The 12883-nt window shown below is 62.1% G+C and overlaps 2 protein-coding genes across 3 annotated transcripts in view; both read right to left on the bottom strand.

Moving 5' to 3' along the window:
* Window positions 1-4337: 4337 nt before the first annotated feature.
* On the bottom strand, window positions 4338-5072 carry LOC120506952 (cAMP-specific 3',5'-cyclic phosphodiesterase 4A-like). 2 transcript variants are annotated; one of them, XM_039719093.1, is made up of 2 exons: window positions 4686-5072; window positions 4338-4652 (listed from the first exon to the last, which is right to left on the bottom strand). In XM_039719093.1, exons 1-2 carry the CDS (start codon window positions 4710-4712, stop codon window positions 4437-4439), a joined length of 243 nt encoding a protein of 80 aa, XP_039575027.1. In that variant the 5' UTR covers window positions 4713-5072; the 3' UTR covers window positions 4338-4436. The 2 variants fall into 2 exon arrangements, with proteins under 2 accessions (XP_039575027.1, XP_039575026.1); XM_039719092.1 differs by having other exon boundaries at window positions 4338-5072.
* Window positions 5073-10390: 5318 nt separating this feature from the next.
* LOC120506949 (ELAV-like protein 3) overlaps window positions 10391-12883 on the bottom strand; it is a 6647-nt gene continuing 4154 nt past the window's right edge. The window contains exons 7-8 of the mRNA XM_039719090.1: window positions 12450-12775; window positions 10391-12138 (exon numbers count right to left, since the gene is read on the bottom strand). Coding sequence (XP_039575024.1) covers window positions 12451-12775 — 325 coding nt within the window. The 3' untranslated portion in view covers window positions 10391-12138; window position 12450. The remainder of the gene's footprint in view (window positions 12139-12449; window positions 12776-12883) is intronic.

Genomic DNA, 12883 nt, shown 5'->3' with positions numbered 1-12883 from the left:
TTGGGGGGGGTCCGCTCGGGGCTGCGGAGGCCGCGGAGAGCCGGGCGGGGGGGGGGCGCTCAGGGCGCCTGCGCGAGGCTTGGCCACGCCCCCAGCCCCGCCCCCTCCCCGCGGTCACGGTCACGGGGGGGACACGGGGGGACGGCACCCCCAAAAAGGGGCGGGGACCCCCAAAACGGGGCGGCCGGGCGGGGGGGGGGCGCTCAGGGCGCCTGCGCGAGGCTTGGCCACGCCCCCAGCCCCGCCCCCTCCCCGCGGTCACGGTCACGGGGGGGACACGGGGGGACGGCACCCCAAAAAGGGGCGGGACCCCCCAGAAAGGGGAGGGCACCCCTAAGGGACCCCCCAGAAATGTGGGGGCACCCCCGGACCCCCAGGGGACACCCCAAAAGTGTGGGGACTCCCCCCAAAAGGGCTCAGGGACCCCTTAGGGACACCCCAAAAGTGGGGGGACACCCCCAGACCCCCCAAAAAGGCTCAGGAGCCCCCAGGGGACCCCCCAGAAAGGGCTCAGGGACCCTTAAGGGACCCCCCAAAAGTGTGGGGACACCCCCGGAGCCCCAAAAAGGGGTCAGGGACCCCCAGAGGACACCAAGGGACACCCCAAAAGGGCTCGGGGACCCTGCACCGCTGCCACCAGGGCCACCAGGGCCACCAGGGCCACCAAGACCTCGACAGAACCACGGCCACCACTGGCACCAGTATGAACCAGTATGACCAGTGCCACCAGCACCCCAACACCGCACTGCCAGTGCCACCGTGCCACCAGCAGAGCCACTGCCACCACTGCTGCCAGTGTGACCAGTGCCACCAGCACCCCAGCACAGCCACGGCCACCAGTGCCACCGGTGTCCTCATTGTCCTTATTGTCCTCATTGTCCTTATTGTCCCTGCTGTCTGCCCAGTGTCCCCAATGTCCCCTGTCCCCGATGACCCCATTGCCCCCATTGCCCCCGGTGTCCCCAGGGTGTCCCCAGTGTCCCCGCTGTCCCCAGTGTCCCCTGTCCCCAGTGCCCCCATTGCCTCCATTGCCCCCATTGCCCCAGTGTCCCCAGTGTCCCCGGTGTCCCCAATGACCCCAATGACCCCGGTGTCCCCATGTCCCCCCGGTGTCCTCATTGTCCTCATTGTTCCTGCTGTCTGCCCAGTGTCCCCAGTGTCCCCAGTGTCCCCTGTCCCACGCTGTCCCCCTGTCCCCGATGACCCCGATGACCCCATTGCCCCCATTGCCCCTGGTGTCCCCGGTGTCCCCTGTCCCCATGTCCCCAGTGTCCCCCCGGTGTCCCCGGTGTCCCCAGGGTGTCCCCAGGGTGTCCCCAGTGTCCCCTGTCCCCACCTTGTTGGAGGCCATCTCGCTGACCGCCCGGTGCGTCTGCAGCGTCTGCAGCTGCTCCAGGCACCAGTCCAGCTCCTGCAGGGCCCCCCGGGCCAGGACAGGGACATCTGGGGACAGGGACAGGGACACCGGGACAGGGATGGGGACAGTGACACCAGAACAGGCACCATCCAGCTCCTGCAGGGCCCCCCGGGCCAGGACAGGGACAGGGACATCTGGGGACAGGGACAGGGTCAGGGACAGGGACAGGCACCATCCAGCTCCTGCAGGGCCCCCCGGGCCAGGACAGGGACATCTGGGGACAGTGATGGGGGACACTGCCACAGGGACAGGGACAGTGACAGTGCCACCGGGACTGGGACAGGCTCCATCCAGCTCCTGCAGGGCCCCCCGGGCCGGGGTCAGAGGTCAGGGGTCAGGGGTCACGCACGCGCTGCCCGGGGGGGCGGGGCCGTTGCTCAGCACCCAGAGGCTGCAGCGAACACTGCGGAGACTGGCCAGGACCTGGGGGGGAGATTGGGGGGGACAGAGACCCCCGGGACCCCCCCGGGACACCCTGAGACCCCTGAGACCCCCGGGACCCCCCTGGGACACCCTGAGACCCAGACCCCCCCCAGTTAACCCTGGAGACCTCAGACCCCCCAGTTCAATCCTGAACCCCCCAGTTAACCCTGGATGGGCCAGACAGGGAGGAGGAGGATGGGAGGGAGGAAGATGAAGAGGAGGAAGAGGAGGAGGAGGAAGGGATGAGGGACGGGCACGGGGCATTGGGAAGAGGAGGGAGGAGGAAGGGGATGAAGTAAGGATGGAGAGAGGGGCGGGACGCGGGTGCGGTGCAGAGGAGGAGGAGGAACGGGACACCGGGAGGGGACGGGGACCGGGACCGGGACCGGGACCGGGACAGGGACCGGGACAGGGACACCGGGACTGGGACAGGACACCGGGAGGGGACAGACAACGGGATGGGACACCGGGACCGACAGGGACCGGGAGGGGACACCGGGAGGGGGGGCAGGCACCGGGACCTTTCCCGGCGGGACCCCCGGAGCCGCCCCCAGGCCGGGATTTCCGGCCCCGGCCCCGCTCGGTCCCCGGAGCCGTGAATCACCGCCGGTGACTCATCCCGCCCGGAGCGGAGCCCGGAGCGCCCGCGGGGCCGCGGGGGCACCGGGAGGGAGCGAGGGAACGGGCGGAACGGCCGGGAGTGCGGGAGAACGGCCGGGAACAGCCGGGAAAAGGCTCCGGGAACCGGGGAAAGCTTCCAGGAACCGGGAACGGCCTCCGGGAGCCGGGAAAGATTCCAGGAGGTGGGAGAAATTCTCAGGAGATGGGAACGGTCCCCAGGAGGTGGGAAAAGGCTCTGGGAGCTGGGAGCAGCCTCCAGGAATTGCGGAAAGCTTCCAGGAGGTGGGAAAAGCCTCCAGGAATTGCGGAAAGATTCCAGGGGCTGAGAAAAGCTTTCAGGAGCTGGGAACGGCCACCAGGAGCCAGGAAAAGCCTCCAGGAATTGGAAAAAGCTCTCAAGGAACCGGGGACAGCCTCCAGGAGGTGGGAAAAGCCTCCGGGAGCTGGGGAAAGATTCCAGGAGGTGGGAGAAATTTTCAGGAGCTGGGAACGGCCTCCAGGAGCAGGGAAAAGGCTCCAGGAATTGGGAAAAGCTCTCAGGAAGCACGAACAGCCTCCAGGGGGTGGGAAAAGCCTCCGGGAGCCGGGGAAAGATTCCAGACACCGGGAACAGCCCCCGGGAGGTGGGGAAAGGCTCCGGGAGCCGGGAGCAGCCTCCAGGAATCGGGGAAAGCTTCCAGGAGCTGGGAAAAACCTCCAGGGGCTGGGAAAAGCTTTCAGAGCTGGGAGCAGCCTCCAGGAATTGGGAAAAGCTTCCAGGAGCTGGGAGCAGCCTCCAGGAGCCGGGAAAATCCTCCAGGGGCTGGGAAATGCCTCCGGGAACCGGGAAATGCCTCCGGGAACCGGGAAGAGCCTCCGGGAACCGGGAAATGCCTCCGGGAACCGGGAAGAGCCTCCCGGAGCCGGCGGCAGCCGGATCCCGGCTGGATCCTCTCCGGGTCCCGTCCTGATCCCGATCCTGCCCTGATCCCACCCGGATCCCGGAGGAACCGGACCCCGGAGCCCCGCGGGGGCGGGGGTTGCAGGGCAGCGGGTCAGGGGTCTCAGGGCAGGGGGGCGGGGGTCTCAGGTCAGCGGGGCAGGGGTCTCAGGGCAGCAGGGGCGGGGGTCCCACAGCCCAGCCCCTCAGCCCGGGGGTCTCAGGGGCTCCCACCGGGGCGACCCCGGCCCCGCTGCCCCCGCTCGCTGCTCGGCACCGCGGGGCCGGGAGGAAGAGGAGGAGGAGGAGGAGGAGGAGGAAGGAAATCCCCCCCCCCCGCCATCTGCCGAGCCTCCTGTGCATTAATTAATGAACGCCGCTAATGAGGCCGGGGCCGGCGGAAGGACGCGCAGCTCCCGGCGCCTGCCCGAGTTGTTTTCCCCAAAAAAACTTCCCGGGAACGGGAGCGGCGGGGGGGCTGCAGCCCCCTCCCCAAAACCGCCCGGATCCCCCCGGTCACCGCGGGGACACCCCCAAACCGGGGCGGCTCCGGGGGGCCCCGGTACCCCCCAGGGCCGCTCCGGGACCGGGAGGATGGGGAGGGGTCCCGGGACCGGGATGAGGATGAAGAGGGGTGCTCCCGGTACCGGGATGAGGATGAAGATGAAGATGGGGGGTCCCGGTACCGGGATGAAGATGAAGATGGGGGCTCACGGTACCGGTACCGGGATGAAGATGGGGGGTCCCGGTACCGGGATGGGGTTTGGGGGGCTCACGGCACCGGAATGAGGATGAAGAGAGGCGCTCCCGGTACCGGTACCGGGATGAAGATGAAGATGGGGGATCCCGGTACCGGGATGAGGATGAAGATGGGGGGTCCCGGTCCCGGTACCGGGATGGGGTTTGGGCACTCCCGGTACCGGTACCGGGATGACACCGGGTAAGCTCCCACCCCCGGTACCGCCTGAGCTCCCAGCCCCGGTACCGGCACCGGCTCAGCTCCCAGCCCCGGTACCGGGGTGGCGCTGGGGGTCCCGGGGGTCCCGCCGCCGTCACCTACCGCCCGCCGGTGCCGCGGAGGGAGCAGGGCCAGGACAGGCGGGCGCTGCGCAGCCCGGGCCGGCCCCCGGTGCCCCCGGTGCCCCCGGTGTCCACGGCGTCCGCCCGCTCCATGGGCCGCGCCCGGTGCCGCTCGGTGTCGGAGAAGCCGCGGTGGCGGATGCGGATCGGGGTGCGGGGCTGGCGCCAGAGGTGCTGCGGGGGGCGCGGGCCCTCCCGGGGCACCGGCACCGGCAGCGCCGGGCCCTCCCGGGGCACCGGCACCGGCTCCATCCCCGCCGGCACCGGGGAACCGGCCGCGCGGGACGCCGCCGGTGCCGCGGCCGCCCGCTAACGGGGACGGTGCCGGAGCGGGTCCCGGAGCCCCCCCGTGCCGGTGCCGGTGCCGGGGTCGCTCCTCAGCGATCCGCGGTACCGGCAGCGGCTCCTCCCGGTGCCGGGCTCCGCATGGCCCCGCGGTCGGAAGGAGCCGGGGGAGAACCTCCCGGTGCCGCCGCCGGTGCCGCCCCCGCGCCCGGCTCGGCGCCTCCCCCCGGGCCGGGACCTCCCCCGGCACCGGAACGGCTCCGCCCCGGGACCCCGGGGAGCCCCCGCGCAGAGGAACGGCGGCGCGGCGCCCCCGTTAACCGGGGATCCCTCCGCCGTTAACCGGGGATCCCCCCCCGTTAACCGGGGATCCCCACCCGTTAACCGGGCATTCCTCCGCCGTTAACCAGGGATCCCCACCCCGTAAACCGGGCATTCCCCACCCGGTTAACCGGGGATCCCTTCCCGTTAACCGGGGATTCCCCCCCACCCTCTGTCCAAAGCCCCCTAAAGACCCAAACCCGGCGGATTTCGCCCCAATCCGAGCCCGGGGCTGCGGGAAAACGGAATTTCTGCTCAATTTAACCTTTAAAAATGGGGAAATGGGGATTCCCCCCAATTTAACCTTAAAAATGAGAGGAAATGGGGATTCCTCCTCAATTCAACCTTTGAAGACGGGGATTCCTGCCCATTTTAACCCTTAAGGCGATGAAAACGAGGGCCCGAAACGACAAGAAAATGAAATTTCCTTAAACCGGGAGCTGCGCTTTACGGCAGTGCGGCCAGCGCGGCAGCGCCGCTTTACGGCAGCGTGGCTGACACAGCGGGGAGGCGGCGGCGCTTTACGGCAGTGTGGCGGGCTCGGAGCTGCTGCGGCGGTTCGCGGCAATGTGGCGGCTCTTTACGGCAGTGCGGCGAGCTCGCTGAGGCGGCGGCGGTGCTTTACGGCAGCGTGGCGGGAACGGGGCGGCCGCGGCGACGCGCCCCAAAAGTGTTTAATGGCCCCTTTAGAGCCCTCAAACCCACGGCAGCATCCCCTACAATGCCATGAACACCCTCAAAACCCTCGCAGCGCCTCTAAACCTTGTCCAGCAATCCCAAAAGCGCCCCCCCAGTGCCACATCCCAGTCCCTCCGGAGCACTCACGGGCTGCAGTCCGTCCATCCAGTGAGCTCTGGGAAAACGGAGCTTTTGAGGAGGAAAGGTGCTGAAATGGAGAGGGAAGAGCTTTTTTTTCTGTTTGTATGATGGGAAAAGGGCAGGAAATGTGAGGGGAAAATGGAGGGAAACGTGAGGGAAAAATGGCGGGAAGCATGAGGAGAAAAGGGTGGGAAGTGTGAGGGGAAAATGGAGGGAAATGTGAGGAGAGAAAAGGGCAGGAAACATGAGGGGAAAAGGGCGGGAAGCATGAAGGGGAAATTGAGGGAAACATGAGGGGAAAATGGAGGGAACCATGAGGAGAGAAAAGGGGAAGAAACGTGAGGGGAAAAGGGCAGGAAGTGTGAAGGGAAAATTGAGGGAAACATGAGGGGAAAAGGGCGGGAAACGTGAGGGGAAAAAGGCAGGAAGCATGAAGGGAAAATTGAGGGAAACATGAGGGGAAAAGGGCAGGAACCATGAGGGGAGAAAATGGCGGGAAGCGTGAGGGGAAAAAGGGCGGGAAGCATGAGGGGAAAATGGAGGGAACCATGAGGAGGGAAAAGGACAGGAAACGTGAGGGGAAAAGGGCAGGAAGTGTGAAGGGAAAATGGAGGGAAACGTGAAGGCGAAAAAATGCAGGACATGTGAAGGGGGAAAAGGTGAGAAACATGAGGGGAAAAGAGCAGGAAGTATGAGGGGAAAAGGGCGGGAAACGTGAGGGGAAAATGGAGGGAAATATGAGGAGAGAAAAGGGCAGGAAACGTGAAGGGAAAATGGAGGGAAGCGTGAGGGAAAAAGGGCGGGAAGCATGAGGGGAGAAAATGGCGGGAAGTGTGAGGGGAAAATGGAGGGAAGCGTGAAGGCGAAAAAATGTGAGGGGGGAAAAGGTGAGAAACATGAGGGGAAAAGGGCAGGAAGTGTGAGGGGAAAAGGGCAGGAAACATGAGGGGGAAATGAGGGAAACGTGAGGGGGAAATGAAGGGAAACTCACGGGCTGCAGTCCGTCCATCCAGTGAGCTCTGGGAAAACGGAGCTTTTGAGGAGGAAAGGTGCTGAAATGGAGAGGGAAGAGCTTTTTTTTCTGTTTGTGTGATGGGAAAAGGGCAGGAAATGTGAGGGGAAAAATGGAGGGAACTGTGAGGGAAAAAGGGCGGGAAGCGTGAGGGGAAAATGGCGGGAAACGTGAGGGGAGAAAATGGCGGGAAACGTGAGGGGAAAATGGAGGGAAGCGTGAGGGGAAAATGGAGGAAAGCGTGAGGGGGGAAAAGGGCGGGAAACGTGAGGGGAAAAAGGCAGGAAGCATGAAGGGAAAATTGAGGGAAACATGAGGGGAAAAGGGCAGGAACCATGAGGGGAGAAAATGGCGGGAAGCGTGAGGGGAAAAAGGGCGGGAAGCATGAGGGGAAAATGGAGGGAACCATGAGGAGGGAAAAGGACAGGAAACGTGAGGGGAAAAGGGCAGGAAGTGTGAAGGGAAAATTGAGGGAAACGTGAAGGCGAAAAAATGCGGGACATGTGAAGGGGGAAAAGGTGAGAAACATGAGGGGAAAAGAGCAGGAAGTATGAGGGGAAAAGGGCGGGAAACGTGAGGGGAAAATGGAGGGAAATATGAGGAGAGAAAAGGGCAGGAAACGTGAAGGGAAAATGGAGGGAAGCGTGAGGGAAAAAGGGCGGGAAGCATGAGGGGAGAAAATGGCGGGAAGCGTGAGGGGGAAATGGAGGGAAGCGTGAGGAGAGAAAAGGGCAGGAAACGTGAGGGGAAAATGGAGGGAAGCGTGAAGGCGAAAAAATGTGAGGGGGGAAAAGGTGAGAAACATGAGGGGAAAAGGGCAGGAAGTGTGAGGGGAAAAGGGCAGGAAACATGAGGGGGAAATGAGGGAAACGTGAGGGGGAAATGAAGGGAAATGTGAGGGGAAAAGAGAAAGAAACCTGAGGGGAAAAGGGCAGGAAACGTGAGGGGAAAAGGGCAGGAAGCGTGAAGGGAAAATGGAGGGAAACGTGAAGGCGAAAAAATGTGTGGGGGGAAAAGGTGAGAAACATGAGGGGAAAAGGGCAGGAAGGGTGAGGGGAAAAGGGCAGGAAACATGAGGGGAAAATGAGGGAAACGTGAGGGGAAAATGGAAGGAAACGTGAAGGGAAAACAGAGGGAAGCATGAGGGGGAAAGATCAGGAAATGTGAGGGGAAAATGGAGGGAAACATGAAGGGAAAAGAGAGGGAAACATGAGGGGAAAATGGAGGGAAACGTGAGGGGAAAAGGGCACGAAACGTGAGGGGAAAAGAGCAGGAAATGTGAGGGGGAGAAGAGGGAAACCTGAGGGGACAAGGGCAGGAAATGTTAGGCTAAAAAGGTGGGAAACGTGAGGGGAAAATGGAAGGAAATGTGAGGGGAAAAGGGCAGGAAACGTGAGGGAAAATGGCTGACAGTCCCTCAGCCATCCAGTCCCGGACGGACGCGCCCTCCCTGCCAAAACCACGTACAAATTCTGCCTTTTTGATTTTTTTATTGATTTTTTCCATGAAAAATACAAAGAGTCGAGTCCAGGGGTGGGGGCCGGGGGGGTCCCGGTCCCCTCCGAGGGGTCCCGCAGTGCCACAAGGGGGTCCCTGGGCACCTTTTGTCCCCGCGTTGGGCCCCCCAAAAATGGGCCGGGGCTGAGGTGGGGACCCCTTATTGCTACTGAATTGGGGGTCCCCTGGCCCCCTCCCCAAATTCCAGGGCTGGATCCCTGGGAGAGGGGGTGGGGGTCAGAGTTNCCCGGGGGGGGGGGGGGGGGGTCAGAGTTTGGGGGGGGGGGTGTGGTGGCGGATCTGGACACGGGGGTCGCTCCTAAATATTTATATTAATAATAATTAAAACTACAAGAAGCTTCACACAGGCACGACACAAAAAAACCAGGAGCTGGGATGGGTTTTGGGGAAGGGTCTGGGGGGAAAAAAGAGGGTCCCGGGGAGTACCAGGATCGGGGTAAAAGCAGGGAAGAATAGGAAATAAATGGGAAACAAACCACTGAAAAGTGAGAAATTATCCCGACGGCGAAGGGAAAATAAATAAGAATCGCAATAATAGTAATAATAATAATAATAATAATAATAATAATAACAACAACATCAATAATAATTAATAAGAAGAATAATTAAGAATAATTAAGAATAATTAAGAATAATAACGATGATAAGGAGTATGGGGGAACTCAGGGTTGGGGCTTTTCAGGTGGGGTTCCGCCCTTATTTTTTTGGACAGGAGGCTCCAAGTGGAGTAATTTGGGGCAAAAATTGCCCATTTTGGAGAATTTGGGAATGGGGGGGGAAGTGTGACAAGACACATCCCCTCCCTCCCAGTTTTGGGGGTACCAGAGCAATCCCTGGAATTTTAGTGCCATTGACCCCCCAGAAGTTGCCTTGATCGCTCTTGGGGGTTCACAAGCTGCTTCCAAGGAGCTCGGGGAGCACAAAACAGGTTCTCGCCCCCTCTGGAAAGGCGATTTTGGGGATTTCGGGGGATATTTTTAATATTCTGCTATAAAAATAGATGGATTTGGGTCGGCGGCTCCCGAGGAGTCACCGCTCCCGGCGCCAGCCACGCTCCTCCTTACCTGATAAACGGGTAACGGGTCTGATTAAACACGTGATGCATCCTCATTTTTGTTCTTCCTCCCCAAAAATTCCTCCCCCTCCCCCGGAAAATTAAGGAAAAACATGGAAAGAAGGAGAGAGCGAGAAGACGCCGCCCCCCCCTCCCCGCTGGAGTCCTGGAGTGGAGGGCAGGGGGGGCACAGCCCCCACCTGGACACACCTGGATCAGGTGAGGGGGGGGCACCGCTCCAGGTGGTCCGGCCACTGCCGGAGTGGTGGGGTTTGGGGGGGTACCCCGGGCTGGGGGGGTCCCAGGTGTGTCCACAGTGTCCTGGGGGGTCTCCAGGGCCCCTCCCAGTGCCCTGCAGCGCCTGGAGGAGTGCTCAGGGTGCCCGTCGGGGACAGGTGAGGGCGTCCAGGTGTCCCCACGGTGTCCTCAGCGGCCATGGAGGGGGGCTCCCAGGGGTATCCACGGTGTCTGTGGGGTGTCCCCACGGTCTCCGAGGTCTCCAGGTGTGTTTGTCCATCATGGAGACCCCAGGATGTCCATGGAGGGGGTGCCCAGGACCTGAAATCTGCTTCCTCCATGGTCTCCATGGTGCTCATGGGGGGGACCCTGAGGTCTCCAGGAGGTGTTTGGTGCTCGTGGGGGTCCCCGAAGGTCCCCAAGTCTCCAGTGGGGTTCTTCCGTGGTCTCCATGGGGGGACCCTGAGGTCTCCAGGTCTTCCTGTGGGTTTCTCCATGGTGCTCATGGGGGTCCCTGAAGGTCCCTGAGGCTCCCCAAGGTCTCCAGCTGGCTTTCTCCGTGGTCTCCACGGTGCCCATGGGGGGACCCTGAGGTCTCCAGGATGTGTTTGGTGCTCGTGGGGGTCCCCGAGATCTCCAGCTGAGTTCCTCCATGGTGCTAGCGGGGAGAACCTGGGTGTGGTGGCGGATCTGGACACGGGGGTCGCTCCTAAATATTTATATTAATAATAATTAAAACTACAAGAAGCTTCACACAGGCACGACACAAAAAAACCAGGAGCTGGGATGGGTTTTGGGGAAGGGTCTGGGGGGAAAAAAGAGGGTCCCGGGGAGTACCAGGATCAGGGTAAAAGCAGGGAAGAATAGGAAATAAATGGGAAACAAACCACTGAAAAGTGAGAAATTATCCCTACGGCGAAGGGAAAATAAATAAGAATCGCAATAATAGTAATAATAATAATAATAATAATAATAATAACAACAACATCAATAATAATTAATAAGAAGAATAATTAAGAATAATTAAGAATAATTAAGAATAATAACGATGATAAGGAGTATGGGGGAACTCAGGGTTGGGGCTTTTCAGGTGGGGTTCCGCCCTTATTTTTTTGGACAGGAGGCTCCAAGTGGAGTAATTTGAGGCAAAAATTGCCCATTTTGGAGAATTTGGGAAGGGGGGGGGAAGTGTGACAAGACACATCCCCTCCCTCCCAGTTTTGGGGGTACCAGAGCAATCCCTGGAATTTTAGTGCCATTGACCCCCCAGAAGTTGCCTTGATCGCTCTTGGGGGTTCACAAGCTGCTTCCAAGGAGCTCGGGGAGCACAAAACAGGTTCTCGCCCCCTCTGGAAAGGCGATTTTGGGGATTTCGGGGGATATTTTTAATATTCTGCTATAAAAATAGATGGATTTGGGTCGGCGGCTCCCGAGGAGTCACCGCTCCCGGCGCCAGCCACGCTCCTCCTTACCTGATAAACGGGTAACGGGTCTGATTAAACACGTGATGCATCCTCATTTTTGTTCTTCCTCCCCAAAAATTCCTCCCCCTCCCCCGGAAAATTAAGGAAAAACATGGAAAGAAGGAGAGAGCGAGAAGACGCCGCCCCCCCCTCCCCGCTGGAGTCCTGGAGTGGAGGGCAGGGGGGGCACAGCCCCCACCTGGACACACCTGGATCAGGTGAGGGGGGGGCACCGCTCCAGGTGGTCCGGCCACTGCCGGAGTGGTGGGGTTTGGGGGGGTACCCCGGGCTGGGGGGGTCCCAGGTGTGTCCACAGTGTCCTGGGGGGTCTCCAGGGCCCCTCCCAGTGCCCTGCAGCGCCTGGAGGAGTGCTCAGGGTGCCCGTCGGGGACAGGTGAGGGCGTCCAGGTGTCCCCACGGTGTCCTCAGCGGCCATGGAGGGGGGCTCCCCGGGGTCTCCACGGTGTCTGTGGGGTGTCCCCACGATCTCCGAGGTCTCCAGGTGTGTTTGTCCATCATGGAGACCCCAGGATGTCCATGGAGGGGGTGCCCAGGACCTGAAATCTGCTTCCTCCATGGTCTCCATGGTGCTCATGGGGGGGACCCTGAGGTCTCCAGGAGGTGTTTGGTGCTCGTGGGGGTCCCCGAAGGTCCCCAAGTCTCCAGTGGGGTTCTTCCGTGGTCTCCATGGGGGGACCCTGAGGTCTCCAGGTCTTCCTGTGGGTTTCTCCATGGTGCTCATGGGGGTCCCTGAAGGTCCCTGAGGCTCCCCAAGGTCTCCAGCTGGCTTTCTCCGTGGTCTCCACGGTGCCCATGGGGGGACCCTGAGGTCTCCAGGATGTGTTTGGTGCTCGTGGGGGTCCCCGAGATCTCCAGCTGAGTTCCTCCATGGTGCTCACAGGGGTCCCTGAAGGTCCCCAGGGTCCAGTTGGGTTTCTCCATGGTCTCCATGGGGGTCCCTGAAGGTCCCTGAAGGTCCCCAAGGTCCAGTTGGGTTTCTCCATGGTCTCCATAGGGGTCCCTGAAGGTCCCCAGTTGGGTTTCTCCATGGGGGTCCCTGAGGGTCCCCAAGGTCCAGTTGGGTTTCTCCATGGTCTCCACGGGGGTCCCTGAGGGTCCCCAAGGTCCCCAAGCCCCAGCTGGCTTTCCCCACGGTGCCCACAGCGGGGGTCCCCAAGACCTCCATCCGAGTTCCTCCACGGCGCTCACAGAGGTGGGGGGTCCCCACACCCCATCAGGAGACCCCACAGCCCCCCTGGGGCGGGGAGGGGGCCACAAACCTCAGGCCTTGTGCTGCTTGGTGGTCTTGAAGGACACCTGGAGCACGCGGTCGCCCAGGCGGTAGCCGTTGAGGCTGGCGATGGCCATGGCCGCCTCCTCGTAGTTGGTCATGGTGACGAAGCCGAAGCCCTTGCACTTGTTGGTGGCGAAGTCGCGGATGACCTTGACGTTGGTGACGGCGCCGAAGGGCCCGAAGAGCTGCCACAGGACGCTCTCGTCCGCCTCGGGCGCCAGGTTGTAGACGAAGATGCACCAGCCCGGCCCGGGGGTCCCCAAGCCCACCCCGGCCAGCGCCGGCACCGCCTCGATGGCCAGCGGGGAGAACCTGGGCAGCAGCGACAGCGGGCTGGCCCGGGGTCAGCGCGGGGCTCCCGGGGCCCCCTCCTGCGCCGGGGAGGGTCCCCGGGCCGAGGGGAGGGGGGCTTGGGGGGGT

Source organism: Passer montanus, unplaced genomic scaffold (assembly GCF_014805655.1).
Source record: "Passer montanus isolate IOZ18808 unplaced genomic scaffold, ASM1480565v1 scaffold402, whole genome shotgun sequence".
Classification (NCBI taxonomy): Eukaryota; Metazoa; Chordata; class Aves; order Passeriformes; family Passeridae; genus Passer; species Passer montanus.
The sequence above is the reverse complement of the archived record's forward strand: the minus strand, read 5'-3'. Positions and strand labels throughout refer to the sequence as shown.

Bases quoted from the DNA above. Each gene is read 5' to 3' on its own strand.
- LOC120506952 (XM_039719092.1), bottom strand. From the start codon at position 4,712: ATGGAGCCGGTGCCGGTGCCCCGGGAGGGCCCGGCGCTGCCGGTGCCG.